General features: G+C 21.2%; 9 protein-coding genes across 9 annotated transcripts; 4 read left to right on the top strand and 5 right to left on the bottom strand.

Annotated features, from left to right (window-relative positions):
- Nucleotides 1–256: 256 nt before the first annotated feature.
- On the bottom strand, nt 257–7,270 carry PBANKA_0935500 (conserved Plasmodium protein, unknown function; the record flags this gene model as incomplete). Its single annotated transcript, XM_034564962.1, has 1 exon — nt 257–7,270. The coding sequence occupies one exon, from the start codon at nt 7,268–7,270 to the stop codon at nt 257–259; it is 7,014 nt and encodes a 2,337-aa protein (XP_034421706.1).
- A 1,461-nt stretch (nt 7,271–8,731) lies between these two features.
- PBANKA_0935600 (conserved protein, unknown function) lies at nt 8,732–9,480 on the bottom strand (the record flags this gene model as incomplete). Its single annotated transcript, XM_034564963.1, has 4 exons — nt 8,732–8,765; nt 9,032–9,121; nt 9,261–9,333; nt 9,459–9,480. 4 exons carry the CDS (start codon nt 9,478–9,480, stop codon nt 8,732–8,734), a joined length of 219 nt encoding a protein of 72 aa, XP_034421707.1.
- A 370-nt stretch (nt 9,481–9,850) lies between these two features.
- PBANKA_0935700 (Josephin domain-containing protein, putative) lies at nt 9,851–11,162 on the bottom strand (the record flags this gene model as incomplete). Its single annotated transcript, XM_034564965.1, has 3 exons — nt 9,851–9,943; nt 10,463–10,524; nt 10,613–11,162. The coding sequence occupies 3 exons, from the start codon at nt 11,160–11,162 to the stop codon at nt 9,851–9,853; spliced, it is 705 nt and encodes a 234-aa protein (XP_034421708.1).
- A 525-nt stretch (nt 11,163–11,687) lies between these two features.
- On the bottom strand, nt 11,688–13,174 carry PBANKA_0935800 (peptidyl-prolyl cis-trans isomerase, putative; the record flags this gene model as incomplete). Its single annotated transcript, XM_034564966.1, has 2 exons — nt 11,688–12,437; nt 12,605–13,174. The coding sequence occupies 2 exons, from the start codon at nt 13,172–13,174 to the stop codon at nt 11,688–11,690; spliced, it is 1,320 nt and encodes a 439-aa protein (XP_034421709.1).
- A 664-nt stretch (nt 13,175–13,838) lies between these two features.
- Nucleotides 13,839–16,115, top strand: PBANKA_0935900 (conserved Plasmodium protein, unknown function; the record flags this gene model as incomplete). Its single annotated transcript, XM_034564967.1, has 1 exon — nt 13,839–16,115. One exon carries the CDS (start codon nt 13,839–13,841, stop codon nt 16,113–16,115), a length of 2,277 nt encoding a protein of 758 aa, XP_034421710.1.
- Nucleotides 16,116–16,750: 635 nt separating this feature from the next.
- On the bottom strand, nt 16,751–19,090 carry PBANKA_0936000 (endonuclease/exonuclease/phosphatase family protein, putative; the record flags this gene model as incomplete). Its single annotated transcript, XM_034564968.1, has 4 exons — nt 16,751–16,768; nt 16,905–16,993; nt 17,154–17,250; nt 17,351–19,090. 4 exons carry the CDS (start codon nt 19,088–19,090, stop codon nt 16,751–16,753), a joined length of 1,944 nt encoding a protein of 647 aa, XP_034421711.1.
- Nucleotides 19,091–21,306: 2,216 nt separating this feature from the next.
- Nucleotides 21,307–21,943, top strand: PBANKA_0936100 (acylphosphatase, putative; the record flags this gene model as incomplete). Its single annotated transcript, XM_034564969.1, has 2 exons — nt 21,307–21,451; nt 21,699–21,943. The coding sequence occupies 2 exons, from the start codon at nt 21,307–21,309 to the stop codon at nt 21,941–21,943; spliced, it is 390 nt and encodes a 129-aa protein (XP_034421712.1).
- Nucleotides 21,944–22,110: 167 nt separating this feature from the next.
- On the top strand, nt 22,111–22,674 carry PBANKA_0936200 (conserved Plasmodium protein, unknown function; the record flags this gene model as incomplete). The annotated part of the gene is made up of 1 exon (XM_034564970.1): nt 22,111–22,674. One exon carries the CDS (start codon nt 22,111–22,113, stop codon nt 22,672–22,674), a length of 564 nt encoding a protein of 187 aa, XP_034421713.1.
- A 1,470-nt stretch (nt 22,675–24,144) lies between these two features.
- PBANKA_0936300 (protein transport protein BOS1, putative) lies at nt 24,145–25,050 on the top strand (the record flags this gene model as incomplete). Its single annotated transcript, XM_034564971.1, has 1 exon — nt 24,145–25,050. One exon carries the CDS (start codon nt 24,145–24,147, stop codon nt 25,048–25,050), a length of 906 nt encoding a protein of 301 aa, XP_034421714.1.
- Nucleotides 25,051–25,619: the final 569 nt, after the last annotated feature.

Consider the following 25,619-nt stretch of genomic DNA (forward strand, 5'->3'; position numbering starts at 1 on the left):
CAAAAGAAAATGGAAAAATATAATGTATGAATTAAAAGTGTCGGAAAAAAAATAAACATAAAAAAAAAAAAAAATGTGCATGTAACTTCAATTATAAATAATTGCTTTCTCTCCCTAAAAAAAGAAGTCTTATAGAAAAATTATATTGAGCTTTGTTTGTTTTTCTCATCAAAGCTAATAAAATAGCTTTAATTTTAACAATTCCATAATTTTCAATATTATAATTCATTTATTTTCTTTTCTTTAAATGCCTAGTTTAGATAATAGTGGATATGAAATCAAGCTCCTTATGCAAAATGTCTTGAGATTCTATGTTTTCAAATATGTTTTCAATAGTTTTTTTTATGGTTACAAGTGTAATTATAGCTTTTTTTTTCAAAAGTTTGTTGATATATCTTGTCGATTTTTTAGTATCAATGTTATTACGTTGGTTATGGTAAAGTTTCTTATCATTTAATTTTCTACATTTCCTTTTATTTTGTTCATTTTCAAAAAAATAAAATTTCCTTTTATTATTTGCGATGTCTTTACCAATAGAATTGTATACTTTATTTTGAAGCTCATTTATTGTATTATTTTTTTCAATATTATTCTTATTATTATGAGCAGTTTTTTTTATTACTTTAAGATTCGAAATAGAATTTTTTATAAAAAAATATTTATTGTTTGTAGTAGTAGAATTGTTATTTTTATTTTCTTTCTTTAAATCTGTTATATTATTATTATTACCATCATTTTTTTTACTTTTAATCCCATCATTATTTATGACATTTTGATTAAGTCCAACCTTGTTATTTTTATCGCTTAATTTTTTATTTCGCTCATTCAATGGGTTATTTTTTGAAGTGTTTGGTGCTTTATCACTATATATGTTATCCTTTGTATTATCATGGAAATCATGGCTATTATTCTTAATTTTATTTTTTCCTTCTGTATTATTTATTATATTGCAAAAAGAAGATTTCACATCACTATTTCCATTGTTTGAGGCGGTGTCTTTAGTGCATATATCAATTGTATTGTTAATTTTGTTTGCATTTAAGTTAAATAACTTTGTATTTTTATTAAGTTTATTTTTGATACCTTCATTATCCTGAGAAATCATAATATTATCGCTACCCAAATTTTCATATTTTTTACTTTTATCATGATTAAAAGTATCAAATGATTTGTCCTTTTTATAGTCGATTTCATTCCAGTTTTTTTTTTCAAAATCAAAATAATAATTATTTTCTTTGTTAATAATTTTTTTGTTGGAAATTATGTTAATTTCTTCATTTATCGAATTAATGTCATTAGAATTATATTTTATATTATCCAATTCATATACATTACAAAAATTTAATAATACATGAAAAAATATTTCCCAAAAATGTGCATATTTTTTTTTATTTAATAATAATTTTACATAAAAACTTTTTATTTTTTTTTCAGCTTTTTCTACAAAATAGCTATCTCCCTGTTTTTTAATTTGATTAAAATAGCTGCTAATTTTTTCATTTATTTTTTTATCTATTGGGAAAATTCGAAAATAATCCATGAAATAAATATCATCCAAATTTTCTACATTATTTTGGTCTTTTTTTTTTAAATTGTTATCTTTGCAATTTTGTTTTTTACAATTATCATTTTCACAATTAATTTTTTTATTAGCAATATTTTCATTCTCATTTGAACTCCTTTTTCTTTTAATAGCACTATTAGAAATATAATTTTTTTCTCGAAGTTTAGTTCCCAAAGTAGCATCGTATTTAAAACTGTTATGTAGTAATATAGTTGATTTATTTTTATCATTTAATTGGTTATTTTCTTTATACATTTTTTCTTTTATTTTTATAAAATTTTCTAATTCTTTATATCGACTTTTACTAATTTTTGTCGCATAATCATTATTTCTATTAATGTTAGTTTTGAGAAAATGTGAATTATGTGTCATATATGTTATGTCAAAATTGTTAACAGATATAGTTGTTTTATCTTCTATTTTATTTTCATACTTATATTTTGTATTTCCTATATGTTTATAGAATAATAAACAGCTAGCTACTTGAGCTATTCCTATAAAATCAATATGATAAGTAAATATTGAATCTGTTAAAAAATTATAACAATCACAATATTTATCACCATAAAAAAGATATTTTTTAAAATTTTTCATATCAATCCCTCGTCCAATATCTACTAAAAACAAATTTACAGGAAATTTTTTTTTTAGAAAGGATTTATCACTATCTTTATTTAATTCGGAGTTTAAAAAACAATCAATTATTTTTCCTGCATTTATTTGAGAAAATTCGGTAGATTTATTTTTTTTCTTTTTAATTTTTCCTTCATTATTATAACTACTTTTAGAATCAAATTTGTCTGAATGAGTCGTTTCTTTTTTGGGGCCTGTTTTATTTCTCATAGAATTAATTTCCTTAAATTTGCTTTCATTTGCTTCATTATCTTTTCCCTCACTTTTTGGGTTATCATCTTTTGATACTAAAATATTATCGATTTTAATGTCTCCATGTACAACATCTAATAGATGCAATTGCAACACAGCAACTACCATTTGATATACAATAAATAAAATAAATTCTTCATTTATAGCATTATAATTTTTTTTTATAAAATAATTTATAATATCGTTTACTGTTTTCACATTTTTGAATGTATTCATAAGTAACAGAGAATTTCCAACTTCAATATCATTAACTTCGTTATTATTAGTTCTGTAATAAGATTGTAAAAGTTTTGTATACTTACTATTTCCTTTTTGAATATCAACTACTTTATAATGCAATTCGTCAGGAAATATATATCTAATTTCGTGCTCTTTAAGAACTTCATAAAAAATATTTTTATTTCCATCATTTTTATTGTGCCGAATTAAAGTATTTTGCTTTGCATATTTCATTAGTTTATTAGATCGTCTTGTTTTTAATATATAAGAAAAATATATTTCTTTTTTGGCTAGATATAATTTTTTTTGAATTTTACAAGCCATTAACTTCCCATTCACTAAACATTTATATATACAACCATTTATGCCTTTACCATGTTTTGTTAAAATAGTTAGTACTCGTTTTTCATTTTTTATACTTAATAAATGTATTTCTGTATTTTTTTTTAAAGTCCCTTGGATTTCAAAATTTGTAAAAATTGTATTACTACTATGATTACTATTATAATTGTATTTGTATATTTGTGTATGATTTATATCATTAATATTTGATTGAATTTGCGTAAAATAATTATATCTTTCCTTTTCAGCAATATTATATGGATTGATTAAATTAATAGCTCCTACAATAAAATGATTAAATAAATATATAACAATCAATTTTACATCAGTTTGTACTTCTATTTTTTTATTATCTTCTACTTTTTCATTTATATATGCTTCACATGTATCTAAAAATGGGTTTTCTTGTTCTTTACTTTCTCTATATATTTCTATATTTTTTTCATTTATTATATCATAGTCACCTTGTAATCGTATATATTCTGTCTTTCGTCTTTTCATATCTATATCATTATCATCATTACAAATTTTAATATTATTTTTATTAACGACTAAATAATCGTTTACTTTTACTGGAGAATTTTTATTGTTATTAACATTTTCATCATCTGATATTGAAATATTTGTTTCTTTTATTTCGTAAAAATTTTGATCCTTCTTTTTATTACTTCTTGTATCTACCAATAGAATATCGTGTTCGCTATCACTAAGCGACAAATCGAATATTAAGTTTTTGCTATTTTTTATTTTAAGGGAATTTTTATTTTTTTCATCCCCATCAATATTTTCCTTCGTGTTTTTTTCAGTGTCTTTTGTTTCACCTTTCTCATCATTATCTTCTTCTATATTTGTACTATCCATAATATTTTTATTACTGCTTTCTATATCATTATTATCATGGCTAAAAATACAGTTAAATTCTATTATATTTTTTCTTTCATCATCTTTATTATTTTCTTCATCATTTATATCACTACTTTTATTACTAGTTTCAAATTTGTTTTCACTCAGTTTTTCGGTATTAACGATTTTTTCTTTCTCTTTTAATTCCTGATCATTTTCATTCGATTCTTTTAATTCGTTTGTTTTCTTCACATACTTGTCTGTTTCTTTAACGTCCTTCTCTTTTTTTTCGCGTACTTTTATTGTCGATTCCCCCATTTTTGAACTTCTATTAGAATTACTTAGCTTCGATTCTTTTGAAGTATAAGAAATATAATAGGCACATTTTGAGGTGTTCATTAATCTTTTGCTTCTTCTGTGGTTTGTTTCATCTTCCTTTTCCTTTCCTTTTTCGAATTCAGATGATTTATTTTTCCCCTTTTGGGCTGATTTAGATCCATTTTTTTTATTTTTTTTTTTGCGTTTGTTTTTTTTTTTTTTTGATCGATTCTGCCCAATAACATAGTCTTCATCATCTGTCGAGTCATCAGAACTACTGGTTTCACTAACGTAATATATATTTTTCTTTGAAACAGTTTTAAAATGTTTTTCTTTATTATTTGCATTTACAATATGATCACTACTTTCTTTTTGTGTATCTTTTTCAATCTCTTTTTCGCAATTATTATCATTTATAATATTTTCATTGTTATTAAGGCATGTCGTATTTACTTGTGTCTTTATTGGATCATCTTTCACAACATCGTCGATTAAAATCACATCATCTTCATCATCGTTTATTATTTCATATTTTATCGCATCCAATTTTGTAGGGACATCAAGTGAAAGATCTTCTTTTTTCAGTTCATCCCCCACACGATCCTTTTTTATTGCTTGGTTTTCCAATTCATTTTCTTTTTCTTCGTTATGGTTCTCATTTATTACGACATTTTCATTATCAATTTGGTCTTTTAGTTGGGTTTCGTCTAATTTATCATTAGATTGGATTACATCATTTGGAAAAGAAATATCCATGTTTTCTTTTTCATTTAAAATAATTTCGGAATCATTTAAATCGGTATTAACGGGACCATCAATATGTTTTTGTAATTTTTGTGTATCTTCGTTTTTATTATTTTTTTGATTTTCATCTACACAAGTATCTAATTTATTTTGACCATTCTCATGGGATATATTACCCATATTTATATTACATATAAAATGTTCATTTTGCTTAAAAATGTTTCCAAATATCGATTTAAAAACTGTATTTGCTACTTTTGGACTACGAATATTTTTCTTGTTATAAATTATATTACTTTTATTTTTGTATACACCACCTTTATCATTTGCTAAATCATTTGTGTTTTTGTTCTTATTTTCAGCTTTACTTTTTGTATTCTCATTTTTTTTTTCCTTCTCTCCTTTGTGTATAGTATTTACATTTAAAGAAATATTTTTTAGCGGATTATTAATTGTGCCATAATTTCTTTTGTAATACATATTATATAATAATGAATATCTTTTTATAATTTCAAACTTATTTGGATATATCAATCCATTTATTTGATTTTTTGTTTTGATGTCTAATTTGTCAATTTCTGTGATAATTTTATTTTCTTCTTGTTCATTTTTTTGGGGCATATTTTTTTTCTTTTCTCTCTCTTTTTTTCGAAGTCGCTCTTCATTGTTATATTTCAGTTGTATAATAGATCCATGTGAATGAAACTTTAAAAATTTGTTTAATTGATATCCCTCTATTTTGTCTTTTCTTTTATCATAACTATTTATATCAAAATATGTAAGACTTAATGCTTTTTTTATTCTTTTATTTTCAGACCTTTGGAGTTTAGTTTTGATAATTTCCAATATTTTTATGTTCGTGCTTCCGTTTATTTCCTTTTTTCCATTCTCTTCATCATTATTATTTCCACCATCGGTATTGCTAAAGTTGGTGGCAATATTACCATTGCTTGTTCGGCTCTTTATGAATGAATTACACAGTTTTGCTCTGATATATGACTTATTTTGCTTATTAACATGGATCATAATGTTTCTGTAATTTTTTTTCATCTTTTTCATTATATATGACATATTTCCCCTTTTTTTTTTAAAAAACATTATATAGATATTCAAAAAATAATGACACATATATTCTGGCAAATTAAAATATAAATACGTAATAATCATTTTTATAGATTTATATAAAACATAAAGAGATAGTTGATAGACAAAATTAATATTATCATTTAAATGATATAAGCATTTTTTTGAAAAATATAAAAATAAAATTAATTCATATATATATGAAAACTTTCTATTTGACATATTAATATTTTTAAAACCACTACTAAATTCTGTAAATATTTTATACTTCTTAATATATTCATTTAAATTATTTGCATATGCATTATAAATATATTTATTAATACCGTTATTCACTTGACCATTTAGAAAATAATAATGTGAACATAATTTACCTATTATATAATTTTCAATATAATTTTTTGTCCATTTATATACTTTTAATTTCCCTCTTACATGTTTATGATTATTATATATTTCATTGTAGCAACTTATTATTGTACGTTTTATAATGTATTCTCCATATGAACACATGTAGGAAAATAACTCGTTACAAAAAAACTCACTATCTTCGATATAATTGTTCGTTCCGTTTAAATTATTATTTATTTGATGTATATCTTTTTTTTCAACTAATGAATCACTCCTATTTGTATTATTCTCTTGAATTATGACTGTGTCATTATGTTGTTTCGCATTGTCTTCTGGAAATTCCATACTATTTTTAGTTCCATTTTTATAAATCTTTAAATATACAAAAATAAGCAAGTTCAATGGATTTAATGAAACATACAAATATTTGCTTAATAATTTCATAAAATGAGGGTTAACATTTTCGAATGATAATGTATGCTTTTTTATATAATGCAATAAATATTTTATGCCATCATATTTATACAAAACTCGAGAATACGAATTTTTTATAATTCTTTCAATGTCATTTTTACATAATTTACTTGTAGCATAACAATTATTTATGTCACCATTTGAAGAATCATTTTTATATTCTATAATAAAGGAATGGAATTTATAACCGAAGTTTTTGACATAAAAATCTAGATAATCCAATAATATTTTAGAAGATTCTGAATCATTTATATTGGCTTTTATTTTTTTTAAAAGATTGTCATGTTTTCTTATGTTTACTAGGATAGATATAAAATCATCAAATTTTTTGTAAAGAATGCTACTCTTCTTTTCTTCGGTATTGATATTTTCATTGTGTCTTTTTACAATATATATTTTCTTGATGTGATTTTTTATATAAATATTTTTTATATCGTCGTTGAACATTATTTATAAGAAAAAATACGCATGAGTATAAAAATAATAACAAAAAAAATGGAACAGTATAAGAAATTGAACACGAAATAAAGGTAAACGAAAATCTAATAACAGAATAAAAATTCAAATAAATAAAACGAATACTATATACAAAATTTTTAAATTATGCAATTGTTATAGAAGTTTACACATCTGTTTTATGAACTACTAAAATGATGCATAAATATTAAAAAAATAAAAAATACTAAAAATAACACTGTATTCAACATGAATACATTGTATCTATGTATTATGCATATTAAAAAGAAATCTTAATCAAATGATGTAATACATATATATATGAAAATATGCAAATAAATATAATATGGGTATATGTAAAATTATTGAATAAACTACATGGCATTTACCATCTATATATTTACGTTGCTTTATACTTCAAAGTATAGCAATATATGCATAGCTTAATAACAATACGGTAAGAATATTCAAGTCAATATATAATGATGATTTATATGCTTTATTTTATGATTTTTTTTTAATGATATATTTGTGGTATTTTACCATGTAAGTGTGGAATATATGCATATAATATTTTTATAGCATGCATGTATTCCTTTTTTGGGGAATTGAAATTAACTTTAAAAATTCTTAATATTTCCTTTTGATGCCATTAAAAATTGAAATACATAATAAAATCAAAACAAAATAAAATATTTAATAAAAATATAAAGAAAAATACATATAATAAAAAGGAATGGGAGAAAATGTATGTATATTTTTTTTTAAATACATTAGCATACACACTTTTGTATATTTTTTTTAAAAATTATTAATTGGTCATTTTATTTTTTATTTTTTTACTTAATTTATAACATAGTCATAATAAACATTAGTTTATCATTAAAATATTATGAATTTAAATACTATATTATTATTAAAAAAAAAAAAGTAAAAAAAGTACATAGCTTTGCCGTATTTTTTTGTATATTTTTTTTCGCTTAACGCTATTTTTTTATTTTTCTTATTACATGCTCATAATGTTTTAAAAATACATGTAAAATAAATAATTAAAAAATAAGTAATTTTATTAATTAATTTTATATTGCATGATTTCAGCGTGCTATGTCCTATTTAATTCTCCATAGCTTATTAAAAAGGTTTTACACAATGTATTTTATGTACCCCCCTTATCCCAATGCAATATTGTATACTTTATTTTATTTTATATTAATTCTATTTATTTATTATATTTGTTAACAAACATTTGCAACTATATATTAAAATAATAACATAAAAAAAATAAAAATAATAATGAATATATAACAAAAAAATTAATGTATAAAATAAGTCGGAAAATTTTTTTGAAAAGAAACACTATAAACAAAATAGCAATATAAATTCTTTAAAAATATAAAATGAGGCATATCAATAATTTATATATACAATAATGTAAAAATGATTATTATGTACTTATAAGTCTTTTATATGCGTCTTCTCCCAATTCCTTCAAAAAAAAAAAAAAAAAAAAAGTATGATATTACAAATAGCATGAATTAGATATATTAATAAATACACTAATAATAGCATGAGACACAAGAAGTATTTACATAGGAAACTTTCTATATATATATTATATATGCTTTAATAAGTATTCTATAAAAAATGCAAAGTTTTTCTCCAAGCGCATAATTCATGCATAAGTGTAAAATACGTATATATACGTATGCATATTTATATTGTTGTATAATTTATTTTGGAGTATTTAATTACGAATAAAAAGGATCATATATAAATTTATCAGGCCCCAAAAATATTATATCAATTATTAGTAGCACAGATACGCATATGCTTAGGAATATCCTGAAATAAAAAAAATATATATCAATTTTTTGGAAATATTGTACTTAATCATAAAAATGCACATATAATGTTATATCTATGTAAATTATTGTTTTTCTGGGTTTTTTTTTGGTTAATATTTAAATGTACTATTTCTTACCACATGTATCTATAAGGCTCGAATGTTGCAGATGAGCAAAGTATTAGTATTATAATAATTCCTAAGATAAAGCCTATAAATTAAAAAAAGCATAATAATATAGCATTTATTTCTCTTTTGTAAAAAAATTATATATATATATATATATATATATAATTCTCAATCTTCAAGATGCATATACATAGCACATATTTTTACTTCGCCTGGATTTATCACTCATTTTTGTTGTTTCTTCAAATTCCAATAAGCATTACTAATTTTATAACTCTTTTTTATTTTTTTTCTCTATATATTATTATTAATTTGAGATATTAATATTTTATAGCTAAAAATATATTATATTGAATATATAATAATTATTGTGTTTTATAAAAAAGATTAAGTAAAATAGTTAAAAGGAAAATTTATAAATCATAACTCCAAAAAAAAAAAAAAAAAAAAAAAAAAAAAAAGATGAAATATATAATATGCATATAAATTTATATGTACGTATTATAATCATTTCAAAGCGCCAGCATTAAAAATGTTTTTTTTTTTATTAAAAAAAAAGTTTTGCGCATGCATAATTTTTAAAAATAATATTTTTGGTGTTATTTCTCATAATTTTTAAAAACTTGTATAATATAATTATCATGCTTAGTGAAATTATTATCTTTTACTATATTAATTAAATGTTTGTTCATCTGAAAAATATTTGAAGGAAAAAAGGAAAATAAAAATTCAAATGTGTAAGGATGCATATATAATTTATACGTCCAAATTCAATTAACACAAAATATAATACATGATCATGGAGAATTTTTAATTAAGAGACGAAATTTAAGAATATAAAAGCGTGGTAGAAAATCTATTATTGCAAATAAAGTTGTATATAAGCTTTTCTTAATTGTATAAATGTATTTTAATTTAAAGCATTGGTATTGAAAGGGGGAGGAAATTATATATATTTTTTTTTTTTTAATGCATATTTTGGCATGTAAAAAGGAAGAAAGAAAAGGAATGGAAATGTGTTAAAATTAAAAAAATATAAATATTTTTATGTTGGGAATATTATTGTAGTAAAAATGGTGTATGCTGGAATTTGGGATAATACTAAGTATTATATTGGTATTTTATTTGTGTGTGAATTGAAATATAATGCCACAGAAGTATATATATATATTATGCATTTATTTTATTTTATTATTTTTTTCGATATTTACATCCTGACTAGTAGGCAGCAAAATGGGCTTGCTGCGCGAGGAATCCAACACAAACCACATGCCTATAAGGTAAGAAAATAAATAGTCTGATTATTTTAAATATTATGAAAAATTATATATAAATAAAAAAAATAATAAATAGTTGTATACCTGAAATTTTCCTTATTGTATAAAAATGTCTATGATTATAAATATTTAAAAAATTTATTTTAACCATATTTATTACAAAAGCAATTAATTTTTGATCATTTAAAACACTATCACTAAATAGTGAAAGACAATTGCTATTTTGATTTAATTTTTTAAATATTTCTTTATTGTCAACCCAATGTAATTCAATATTATGTTTACTCACAAAAAAATAAAAAACATCAATATTAAAATTTCCAAAATAATTAATTCCTCTTTTAAGATAGGAAAAAATATGTTCATAGTTCAGTTTGTCTTTTATATTTAGGTCAATAAATTTTTTATTATTTTTGTTTTCATTTATATTATTATCATTGTCTGATGTGTTAGTATTTAGCTTTGTGTAATCAAAGTTGTTTTCAAATTCTCGAAAATCTTGAGGAGAATATATATGTGCTTGCAATATATTATTTGTAGTATGAAGTAAGCAATATAATTTACTTTGTTTTTCAAAGTATACATTTACTGGTCCGTTTTCCGTTTCAATTTTATGTATTTTATAATAACACATTTTTAGGATTAAAAAAAAAATACAAACTTTATAAATTTTTTTTTATGATAATATTTAAATATGAATTTACTACTTTTTTGAATGCTAAAGTGTGGCCATGGTGTTTCTTTTATTTAATTGATTGGAACAACTCAAATATGTTAAACTTTTCATAGCTTTTGTATTTTCCAAAATTAATAACATGCTGCATATGTAACTAAACATGCTATTATACATGTGCATACTTTTTATTTTTATTCAAAATTTATTCCCTTCTTTGATTAGGAAATGCCTGCTTTAATAATAAATACGAACATAATAATTTCCTAAATTTTGCAAAATAACAAAAATAATTTTATGTATATAATAAACAATCGTCAACAAATTGTAAACATATTAATGTTTTTTATTAATTTTAACAAACTTTATGTATTTCCTTTTTTATTTTGCAATTTTCTAAAAACTTATTGAACTAATATGCATTCATGTGCCCATATATTAAAATAGATATATATTTATATATAGCTAAAAATATGAAAATACAAATTATGTTTTCTTATGTGTTATATTAATATATACATTTTTATTGTAGATATATATACATATACAAATAAAACATAACAATGATGATAATAATATAATCATTGAGGCATGGTTATAAAAAATAACAATAAAAATTAATATATACAATAATAATAATAATATAAAACAAATAAAAAGATATATAAATATATCGTTTATTAAAAAAAATTGTTTTTTTTTTCCAAAAAATTTGGAATTATTTAACATGAATAAATATTCTTGATCCTTATGTTTATATGAATTATTATCAGTGGTCTTATTTGATATATTTTTTATGTTTAAATTCCTGTCTTTATTTATTTCTTCGGGTATATTGTTTTTGTTCATTATTAGTGTATTTTTAGGAAAATCGCTAAGATTATTGTGGTTATCAATACTTTTAGTTTGCTCTCTAATATCATCCTTTTCTTCAATTTTTTTTTTATTTTTATCAATCGGCGTATCACAAATATTTGAAGAAATTTCTTTTTTATTTTGACCATAATTACTTTTATTTGATGAAAACATTTTAGAGAATAATAATTTTTTTTTTTTATCATAAATTAATATTTTTCTTTCTAATTCTAATAAAGATTTCTTTATATTTTTATCATGGGGGTCGATTTTTTCCACTTTTTGAAATTCTTCTTTTGCTTTACTATATAAATCGAGGCTCATATAAGCTTGCCCCTTTCTGTAAAATGCTTTTACATTATTTTTGTCAAGGTTTAGAACCTATAATAATAAAAAAATGTACATAATCAAATAAAGCACAGTATCAAAATGTCAATTCCCATCGAGTAATAATAATAAAGTAATAGGAGGTGTGCAAACAAGTATGCATGCATGTATGTATGCATATACATTATTAATATCACGTTTTTTCACATATTTAATTTTACCATAGAGCATTCATTAATACAATTATAATAATCAGACATATAGAAATATGTTAGAGCCATATTAAGATGGAGTCTAATCTCTAACTCATTTTGTTTAGCTTGTTCTTCTTTATCTTCAGGAAAACTGTAATCCAATTGTATTAGCCCTTTTCTAAAATATAGACAAGCAAGTTTATAATTTTTTTCATAAAATGCTTTTTTTCCTTGTTCATTAAAAATGTTTGATGCTTTTATTTTTTCTGTTGAATTTTTTTCATATAATTGTCTTTCTTTTGAATGATCATGAGAGCATGGATTTCGATTATTTAAAAATTTTTTTTTATTTTCTTCAAGGTTTTTATTTTCTTCTTCTGCTTCGATTTCTTTTATACAATTTTCAAATTTTGAATAGTCTACATTATACTTTGACAATTTATTTGAAGTTTCATTTCGTAGCTCTTTTACCAACTCATTTTTTTCAACTTTTTTCCCTTCGCCTTTTTTTATTTTATTTATACATTTGTTTTTTTCTTTTATTTTTATACAATCTTTTACAAATTTGTAAACATTTTCTGATGTGTATACAGTCATTTCAATATTAAAATTGCTATTAAATATAATGTATTTTCGCTTTGGCTAGATATAGCAAAAAATATTATATATATAATAAAAATAATAATAAAACGAAAGTGGAAAAAAATCAAGAAAATCGGACTAACGTTATTATTATATATATATATTTCTATGTCACCATTTTAATGAATGAAAATTAGGAAAATTATATAAATAAAAAATAAAATAAATAAAATAAAATAAAATAATAAAATATAATAATGAAATAGTGAGATAAATATATGATATGTATAAAAATAAAATGGCTAATGTGTAAAAAGTATAAAAAAAAATATAAAATTAAAATGGGCCAAATTAGAGGGGATGCACGGGAGTATATGCAAATTACGTCAAAACCTTATGGCCCAGCATGCGCATTAAAGGTTTCCAAATTTGTTGCAAAAAGTGTGGCAAAAAAAAGAGGTAAAATAAAAAAAGAGATAAAATAAAAAAAATAAAAAAATAAAAAAATAAAAAAAGAGATAAAAACAAGCAAAATAACCAAAATTAATAAACGCGGTAATGATTATTCCACACTTTTATATGTGCCCATTCAACCCCTAAAAAATAGAAACTATAATTTTGTGTTGTTTTTTTTTTGAAAACTTAATGTTTATCACGTAATTTCTTGGAAATATAAGCCATGCATTTTATTGGGAATGAAAAAAATGTGAATAACACGGGACTAATATATACAACACTTGAAATAATAAAGCTTAATGATCTTATAAAATTTGCAAAATCAGAAAAGAAAAATGGAAATGATGAAATTTGTTACTTAAAATATTTTAGTAAAAACAAAAAATTGAATAACCTCGAAAAAATTTTAAATAATAATATAGTTAATAGTCAAGTTATTTTAACAAATTTCACAGAAAATAATAAGGACTTTATAAATACTGAATATATATATGGAAATGTTGTAAAAAATAAAACTTCATATCTTATGAGAAAAGTTTATTTATCTACTTTTTTTACAAGTGATTATATAAATAATATTTGTAAGGAATATAAGCAAGTTCTTATTAATTGCGATTCAAAATATCATAATAAGATATATATTGACAACAATTATATATACTTTTGTATTAATGATTTAACAAAATTAAGCTTAATAACACATACAAATTTATATAAAGATAAACATGGACTTTCAAATGTAATTATGATCGATTTAAACAATTCTGTAGAAATTGATGAGAAAAATAAATGGACATATAATCAAGATGATGGAAATGTTAAAGATTCTGAAAAAAAAAAAAAAAAAAAAAAAAAAATTAATCATATCTATGAAAAGGTGAGTAAGACAAATGAAAACAACAACAAAGATTCAGAAAATTACAAAATATATAATCTAAAATATAAAATGAGAGAAATATATAAAACTTTTTTTTCTGAATTTAACACATATCCAGTAAATTTAATAGGTACATATGATAATAATAATAATAATAATAATAATGGTTTTGTAAATAAATTAAATAATATTTTTTTAAAAAATAAAAATAAAGATGCAAAAATTTATCCAATACATCTTGAATATCATGAAACAACATATAAAGGAAATAGTGATGACATATCATTAAATAATAGTATTTATCAGGGAAATTATTTGAGTAATTCATCTATTAATAATAATACAAATATAAATATATTAAATCAGTTAAATACAGTTACAGATATATATAAAGATATTTTTAGCACATGTAATTTATCCAATAGTTTAACAACATCTTTTGAGTATAATATGGAAAATGAAATTGATAAAAGTACAAATTTATCTTTTTCAAAAAATCAAAAATCAAATAATTTTTATTACGAACTAGATATAGATTTCATACATAATAATTTATTTTCTTTGTGGGAAAAAAACAAAATCACAAATAACAAATTCAATGAATCATTCAACTACCCAATTATCAGAGATGATATATATTATCCACAAAACCAATCAAATCATAACACACAAAAAAATACTAATATAAATAATCATAATAATATAAATGATGGAAAAACACAAAATAGTATAGGAAAAAAAGGAAATATGCATTATATAAATAATAAAACGTTTTATATAAATACAAATTTCTCTGATAGCAGTGATGATAGTTTATTGGAATTTTCCAAAATTAAAAGAGAGGAAAGGAATAATAACAAACAAATTAAAAATCATAAACAAGTATATTCAAACGGACTAATAAATAACCAAAGAAATACATATAATAATGATAATATATTAAATGACAAAAATGATCAAAACTTTGAAAATGCAAAATACTCAAACAATCGAAAGCATTCAATTGATTTGGGGAAAAAACAATATTCTGAATTGATTCAAGAATATAAAAATAGAAAAGTTCAAAAAATTTTGGATTTTTTGCGAACATATCGAGATCAGTATTTTATAAATGATGAAATATTTTTAGAAAAAGAATCTTTATTAAAAATCATGGATTATAATACAAACAAAACTGACCTAAGCAATATAATCAATTCAAAAATGGACGAAAAAAAGGAAGAATTTTTTTTTGATGAATTTATTAATTATTTAGTTGAATATATAGGGAAAATCCACTTTGATATAAAAATAAAATTTAAGGATAAATCTAAAATTTTTCTTAAAGAAAAACAAAATAAAAATCCAATACAAAAAATTATTTTAAATAATGGGTTAATAAATAGTTCTAACATATCCAATATTTTTAATTTCTTATTAAATCAACTGTTAAAAAAAGATAATATACAAACCATCAGCAAACTGCACTATGCTATATCTATGCATAGATACGAATATAATTTTGTTAATTCTGATAAAAATTTTAAAGAAATGTCTACCCAACCATCTCTTCATTTGTTTATGATTTCATCAAATGGGTTTCTTTATTTAATTCTTACGGATACGCGTAATCGAATTAGCTAAGAAATAAAGAAATGGAAAACTAAAACCGACAAAATTAAAAAAGAAAACTCAAACTCAAAGTAAAATCATGCAATTGTGCATTGATATATTTTTTTTCACTATTATTTTTTTAAATTTTATTTTGGAAATTTGCTTTAATAACATATTTGTAACAGTAAAAAATATAAAAAATTTTAAAAACAGAAACATATTGTTTTCCTTATTAGGAATATTAATAAATTTATTTAGAACTTTATAACTAAACATATTGTTAAGCCCAAATCATCATATATTTTTTTATATAATTTTGTCTTTTTATTATGTGTAACGATTTTATGAAAATTCGTTTACATTATATTCATCATTACTGTCATGATTATTTGGGGTATTTTTTTTTTTCATTTATCACCCCTTTTCGTATATGCATTAATTAATACATTATTTAATATTTGTCTAATACTTTTGAAGAATCAATCAAATTTTTTGGATTTATTTATATATATGTGGGTGTGTATGAAAATAGAAAAATTAATAATATAAACAAAAATTATCCCAAAAAATAATAACAATAAAAGTAGAGAGATTCAACAAAGGGGAACGGAACATGGTGCTTCTTGATGTTGAAAAAGGATGCAAAAGTAGGAACTTGTGAATAATTAAAATTTCCAAATGCTCTGAAAAAGGATGCAAAAGTAGGAACTTGTGAATATGTATGAATGGAAATTTTGCATAGAAAATATGTTTAGATATATTTGGTGAATTTAGATTTGTCTGCTTGTTTTTTTTTCTTTTTTTTATATTAATTATTACTTTTGTCGAAGGAATATCCTCTTCATTTGTCATTTTGTACATTTGAAAACAACAGGAAACGGGACTATGGTCGCTGCACATCAGTATGCCTTTAATGTAAATAAAAAAAAATAATAATAATAAAATAATAAAAAAAATAATAATAAAAAATTTCTAAATTTAAATTGGTATATTTATGTAGATAGCGGTCTTTTGAGCAAACATCGAAATTGTAATTCTAGGTGTGCAAGATATAGTTTTGTTTGTTACATTTTTCTTTGGGTATTGGGGAAATGTAAGTATTAGGAACGAATGTCAAACAGTTTTGAGTTTTATCACATGACCATTTAAATACCCGATCTGTCCACTAAAAATATTGTGAGTGTGAATATAAAAAATGAATAATAATTTAAAAAAATGCGAATGAAAATCATAATGGAAATTTTTTTAAATTATTTAACACATACAGAAGGAATGCGGGGTTCTTGTTTCCCTCCTTTATACCATTTAATATTATGAATAAGTTTGTATTCCTTTTCGACCCAATTTTTATCATTTTTATCAATTATTGGTCTATTTCCATTCTTTTTATATGTTGGCAAGAAGTTAATTTCTTGTTCTTGAAAGCTTATAGATAAATCATATGAATATGGAGAATTCCCTTCGTCATATTTTAGTAACTCTTTTAAATTGTTTGTTTTTAAATGATGAACAACCTTTTCTATTTGTATTCCATGGACTCTAAAGTTAAAATCACCCATCCATATGACATGATGAAAAACATCTTTAAAATTTGATGTTGCTTTATTACTAAAATATTCACTTAATTTTGTTAAAATAAATTCTCTTGATTTTTGTCTTAACTCTTGATCTTTGGCAGGCATATGACATCCAATAAATAAAACAAATTGACTAAATATATTTAATAATATAGATACACATCCTTTACTGTTATTTAACTTATTAAAAGCTATTGTTTTAGATGCACATAACTTAACTGGTCCTTTAGGATGAAGTTTAGATTTTCTTACCCAAGCAGCTATTGTTGTAGATTTCATTTGTAAAAATGCTCCATCCCCATATCCCGATAATTTATAGTCTGCTAATGGCAAATATTCATAAGTTTCTTGATTTATTTCTTTTAAATACATAGATAAACATTCAATTATACTATCTGAAATAGATTCCTGTAAACATATGACATATATATCATAATATGGAGATATCCAGTGAGAAAATATTTCAGTTTCTTGTGATTTATAATTTTGTAAATTATTTTTTTTTTTTCCAGATATTTGATTACAATTATGAATACTTGTTTCTGTTGTTTTCCTTTTAGTAGAGTTTTCAATTGACGTATTGGGAATATTTTTTTTAGGATATATTTGTTTATTTGGTGTATGTATGCAGTAATCTCCATTTTTTTCACCATTTTTTTCGTCTTTATTACCCAAATTGAAATTGGCAAGCTCATCATAATATTCATTATCATTATTTTTATTCCCTTTTATAGTTGGGTCAATATAAATTAGTGGAGTTATAGATCTTATAGTATGTCTATCATCAAGCTTCATAGAATATAACACATCTTTAGTATTTTCACTTAAATAGTTTGTTGTATATCTTTTCTTTTCATATTCATATCCTTTTGTAAAATCTGAATATTCACAATTCCATGTTCCGACATAAATACTTATTGGAACGTTTTTTATAATATTTATATTTTCACTATTGATCATTTGTTGTCTATTCGTAAAATAATTATATCCAATTACAATTTTTCTATCATTTTTTTTTATATTTTTTTCGTTATTTCGAATACATGTTTTTTCTTTGTTATTATATTTAATAGTTCCTTTAGTATCAAAAATTGACAGATTTTCAATTCCATTTTTTTGATATTCTTTGCTTGTTAAAGATGCCTTTTTTTCATTTTGATCATAAATTTTGTTATTTTCATTCCTTTCTTTTACACTATCCATAAAAATTCTATTACTTTTTATATGCCCATGTGATTCACTTCTGCTTCGATATTTATGTAATGGATAATTTTTCATGACATTTTGTAAATTTTCATTTTTGCAATTATTTGGAATGCAACTAAAAATCTTTGCATTATTTTTTTCTTTCATATTGAAAACTGTTTTACTTTTCTCGTTTCCACTTTTTTCAACTTTTTCATTATTTTCGTTTTGGTTATTTTTCATATTTTTAGAATTTTCAATAATCATATACTTTGTATTTGTCTGTCTTTTTTGGGGCCCGTTTTTTCCACTGCGCTATTTTTGTGAACATATTAAAAGGAGTGTTTGTTTTATTCTGCTAAAAGCATATACGGAAATCGAACTGAAGCTTTATTAAGAATAAAAAACAAAAAATTGTACTTAAAATTGGCCTCAAAATTTGAAGGCTTAAAGGAATGATGCAGATTAAATCTATTTCACTATTTACAAAAAGTTATAAATAAAATTGCATTATATATATATATTTATTTATGTAAGAAACATGAAAAATAAAATTGTAAACAAAATGATAAAATCACTTTAAAACATAAGCAGTGAAAATAAATAAATTATACTGAATAAAAAAATATACAAAATACAATGTTCCAAACATGTTGTAAAAAAATGAATAAGAAATTTAAAAAAAGGAATATATGATATTGAGAACCACATCATGTGAAAATAATAATTTGAGTTTATTTCAAAATAAAAAGCATCAATATTTAAATTCGTGTAAAAAAATTATTTTTTCATTTATGATATATTCACTACACCCACCTTTAATTTTTCATGTCTGTTTCATTTTTATTTGTTTTTTGTTTATATATTTATAACACAAATTGTAAAAAGAGAAATCGTAAATATTGTCTAATTATTTTCAATTACCTTTTTATTTAATTACAAAAAAAAAACATTTTACACATGTAGAAATGTATATTTATTTATATATGTTGTAATTCACAATGGAAAAATAAAAGTAAAATTTTTTTTGCATATTTTCACTTAAATTTATTTCATTTTTTTTATCAATTAACACACATTAAAAATGTGAATTTAACAAAAGATAATATATTTGTCTGGTTTTAAGGATAGCGAATTTTTTAATGCTATTAAAGGGGGCTTGTACCATATTAATATTTTTTTTTTGTTTTATTTTTTTTTAGAAAATGTGTAATTTATTGACTTCTCTGCATATAATTCAAATACTCGTAAAGAAAATATGTGTAGAATTTTCAGTTAAATTTAATAATATCATATATTTAATACTTCCATGTTTATACATTATGCATGTACTTATGTGTGTATATACTAGTATGTATATACATGTATAATATACTAATTTGCTAATAGAGAAAGAAAACATGTCTGGAAGCTATCAATATAAATAACTTATATCTAGATTTTTAAAAGACTTTTTTTAACGAAAATAACAAAAAAGAGGGAAACAAGTTAAAGTCGAACTCATATACTTGTTACATATATTTTATTTTTGTTTTCAAAAAAATAATAATAATACCATGAGTATTCAAATTTTTAAGCCCAATTAATTTATATTAAAAAAAAATCCAATTTATTAATATATATTTCTAACTATTATTATTTTTTATTTTCAGTTTTAGTATAATATACATAAATATGAAAAACAAATGGAATAGTATGATTATAGTTGTATGCTACTTAAAAAAATGCAAAAAGTGTATTAAGTTATTTCAAATTAAAAACAAAAAAAAAACATACTATATACTATAGTATGCCTATTTGATATGTATTGAAAATGAGATGGAATAATCTACATATAAATATACAAATTATTTGTATATGAATAATAAGTAAAAATATATATTACTGTGTATAACTTTGGAAAAGAAGAAATGAACATATAAAATTTAAAACATCATGACTTTAAAAAAATAAATTTGTTTAATTTTCCTTTATTATCATAAAAATTGACTTTTTATTTAATTATATAGTGTCAAATAGTTATATTTTATATTTTTTTTTTCCGAAATGGTATATTTAAAGGTATATGCAAAAAAATAAATATTTTTACTAACATTTATGTAATTTAAAAAAAATTGATAACTTATCGCCATAAGCTTGAATGTCACACCAAATTTATAATTTAATCAACAATTTATAAATGAAAAATGTGAAAAAAATTAAAATAAAAAATGACGAAAAATAGGATAATGAAATGGTGAAATAACAATGGTTATGAAAGCTGTGTAAATATAGAGCATCAAAATATATTGGAAAATAAAATAAATTATTTTATATTTTTTATGGGTAACAAATTAGTCTACTTAATCATATATATATATATACATATTTACATATTTGTTTATACGGCTTTGCAATTTGCTATTTCCCATTTTGTATGCAATCCTTAAATCAAATTAATAAACACACAAATAGTGGATATGCGAATATCTGTATTATCCAGTTTTTTATTTTTATTTCCAAAAATAAAATATTTAGCAAACAAAAGTTATTCAAGAATACAGTTTACTACTTATAGTAAAATGATATATAAATTTGATTTTGAAGTTTTCGGAAAGGTTCAAGGTTTGAAAAAAAAAAAATATAGAAATTCGAAAAGAGGAATGGGCAATTCTCATATTATGTTAATATTTTATTTTTTATTTTAAATAAAAAAATATATAATTAGAAAATATATTATGAGTAAAAACTTTAAAGTTTTTTTATATGATTTATTTCTAGTTATTCATGCCTTTAAACATGTATATATATATTTCTTTTTAATGTATATGCACACATAAAAATTGTATGAAAATAATTATATTTTTTTTAGGTGTTTTTTTTAGAAAATATACAAAACTGGAAGCTGATATGCTAAATATAAAAGGATATGTACAAAATACAAATAAAAATACAGTAATAGGAACTGCGGAAAGTGAAAATAAAGAATCATTAAATCGATTCAGAAATTTTTTAACAAATAAAGGCAGCCCTTCATCACGAATTGATAAATGTTTGATAACAGATGAAAAAACTATTGATGTATATTCAACTAATAGTTTTTATATAAAGCGATAATTTTTACTTTTTTATTTTTTATCACCATCATTTAATTGTAGATACCATAGCTGTGGTTAGATTAGCAAAAAATAACCATATAATTTTTGAGTTTTAAGTTTTTGGCTAGTTATACTTACAATTTTTTTGTTAAGCTTGCTTAATCGATATTTATTTTAGAAAAAAAAATGAAAAAAAAAAAAAAGTCTAATGTTCAAAACTTGGAAAAAACTTTAAGAAAGCGGGGTGGTAAAATTAAGACAATTTATGAAAAATGTGATGATAACGAACTTAAAGATATTATAGATAATAAAATAGAATATATATGGAATTATATTCTTAAAATTGATAACAAAATAAGTGATGATAAAATATTAGAAGAAGAAATGAAACATAAAATAAAAAAAAAAATAAGTTTTAAAAAAATAGATAATTATGATGAAATTATATATTATAATAAAAATTTGGAAAACCTAATAAACATTCAGAAAATTCAAAAAACTTTACACCATTTTAATATTAACATAAATATTGAAGATATTATAAATATGATTTTATATTTTACTAATAATAAATATTTTAAAGAAAATTTAGAAAAAAATATATATTTTGAGGATTATATTGATAAAAAAAAAATGGAAAACAAATTATTGTCAATTGATATTAATAATTTATATATAAACTATGATATGTTTAAGCATATATTTTTAAATATCGATCTTAATATAGCAAATAATGGAAACATTTGGTGAAATAAAAAAATACAATTTTTTATATTAACATTTTTCTTCATAAAAAAGGCGAGTTATATATACATTGTTTCATATTATTAAATTTTACTTTTTTTCGTTTTGTAATATAACAAGGAATATATATCATTAATTAAAAAATTAAGAAAAAATTATCATATGTCTCTTTTATTTTTAATAATAAAATGAACATACTATATATTTGTTTTCCTGTCTAAGATATTTCAAAAAATTTGTTGTGTGGCATTTACGGAGTTTACATTAAACAAGGTAATAAGGGCATTTCCCTTCCCCTTTTTTTTTTTTTTTTTTACCGAATATGTTCATACAAAATATGTACCAGCGTTAAAATTATATATAAAAAAAACCTTTGGTAGGTTGTAATATTAATGTAGATTTTTGTAAAAAACAATCAAAAAATGTATTAATATGGAAAGAGGTATTATATAAAATGTTTAAGTCTACGTTTAATATTTTATAACTTTATTAACAGTTTTATTTTTAAAACTGATATCCTTATTTCTTCATTTTGTTATGGTATACTTTATCTCATTTAGGACATATATATTAACTACTATATGAATTTTCATATGTGCTTATATATATATTTGTTCAGCTAATTTTTATTCCTACTATTTTGCACACATGATATAAAAGAAGTTTTTCTTCTTCAATTTTTTAAGCTATTTTATGTTGGAATTATGAGAATACTTAGGGGTCAAGATATTTATTCAGTATGCAATTATTACATGTACAGGTCATAATATTTTGGATTATATATAATATTTATATATTTCAATATTTTATATATATTTTTATACATATAATTTATATATGCGTATTTTGAGTCATATTTTAAATATATGTTTATGGATATTGTTTGTTAATATTTGGGTGTTATTCTTTTTTAATATATCTCTGTCATATTTTATTTCAAATGTTTTTTTGGATTTTAAACAATTATTATGCATATATAATATATTTTTTTTTTCATTCAAGAGTAATGCCAAGTTAACATCATTATTTCGTTCCCCCTTATGTTATATTTATTATTATTTTAAAATATGTTTAGCATTATATTTTATTTAGTGCAATATTTCATTTAAATTTATTTAGGGGTTTTGTTGTATTTAATTTTATATTATTTGCATTTTTTTTTGAATTACAAATTTGTAAAATACTAAAATATATTACTCAAGTTATTTTTGAAATGTTCCAAATTGTTAATAAATTATATAAAAAAACAAAATTAACATATTATGAGCATTTAAAAATTTGTTTATAAAAGTTATGTTAAAACATAGAGCAAGGATAAGACGGTTATATTGATACAAAATATTAAATACAGAAAATAGAAGAATATAAATGAAATAAATATATTTCCATGAATATATATAAAAAGATATAAGAAAAAGCAAATGATTAAATTTCCATTGAAATGAAATATGAAGAAGCTATAAATGTATACAATTGATGGAAAAAATGGGGTACAAATATGAAGCATTTTTGGGGGATGATATAGGAAATACAGATTTGATAAATAATAAAATTGAAAATAATCGAGAAAGTGATGATAACGAAATGAAAGAATCGAGTTTAAATAATATATATAGTAAAATAATAAAAATTAGAAAAGAATTAGAAAAAAATTATAATTTATTCTATTCATATAATTTAATTATTAGTAGTAATGATAAACAAGAAAATATGAATAGTTCATATAATAATTACACTAATATGTATAATAAAAATAGTAATATACTATCTAATAATAATACAGCATCAAACAATATAACATTAAACAAAATAAATGCGTTAACAAATTCCTTTTATGTAAATGTAGAAACGTTAAAAAATACTTTTGAATTTATAAATACTAATAACAGAGAAATTTTAAATAGCAAAAATATGATTTGGGAAAAAAGAATTGAAACATTAAATAGCGAGGCAAATTCTTATATAAAAACCTTGGACAATATTTATAAAACAAATTTAAGAAAACAAGAGCAAATAAGAAATAATAATAATAGCAATGAAAGTTTAGGATATTTACATAATAAAAAAAAAAAAAAATTCGAAAATGATGACAATACAATTAGCTATTTACATAAAGAAAGAGATATTTTAAAGGACGTTGAAAATAATTTAAATATATTTCATGTTCAAGGTATTAATACCTTAGATATGTTAAGAAAACAAAATAAATTTTTAAAAGGAGTTCGGAAAAAAGTTATTGATATGTATAATTATATTGGGTTATCTTCATCTCTAATTAGTACTATAAAAAAAACAGACAAACAAAACTTAATTATTGTAATAGTTGGAATTATTTTATCCTCTATTTTTTTTTATGTTTTATATTCCTATTTCAAGCGATAATGCACACATTTTATCACACTTTTATATTTTTTCTATGTTTCCCAGTGTTACATTATAATTAATACTCTTTTCTTAAATTGAAAATATTCTATTTGTTTATCATTATGATTATTTTGCAATCGTAATGGCATTTTTCATATTATTGCCCTTTGCAGCTTTATTTAGTTTTATATTATTTTATTTTATTTCATTTTTTTTTGTTGTTTTTTTTAATGATAGTAACATACCTTGCCAAACTTTTTCCTTTTTTTCAGTAAAATTTTTTCATATATAAAATTTATAATCAAACTTTAATTTATGATATTAAAATAATAAAATTTATCAACTTATTAGTTCTATGTTTCATATACTAGGCCCGAAATATGCACCCACTATATTTCATGGCTCTTTTTGTTTTTTTTTTCACACCAAATGGCACTACATATTTCACAAAAAAATAACTAAAATAAAAGTATAAAATAAAAGAATAAATAACAAAAAAAAATATAATTATTTCAATTTAAGTATTACGACTTTTTCAATATTCTAAAAAAAAAATAGCCAGTTTTATTTGCAAACTGAAAAATATT

Source organism: Plasmodium berghei, assembly GCF_900002375.2.
Source record: "Plasmodium berghei ANKA genome assembly, chromosome: 9".
NCBI classification, from domain to species: Eukaryota; Apicomplexa; class Aconoidasida; order Haemosporida; family Plasmodiidae; genus Plasmodium; species Plasmodium berghei.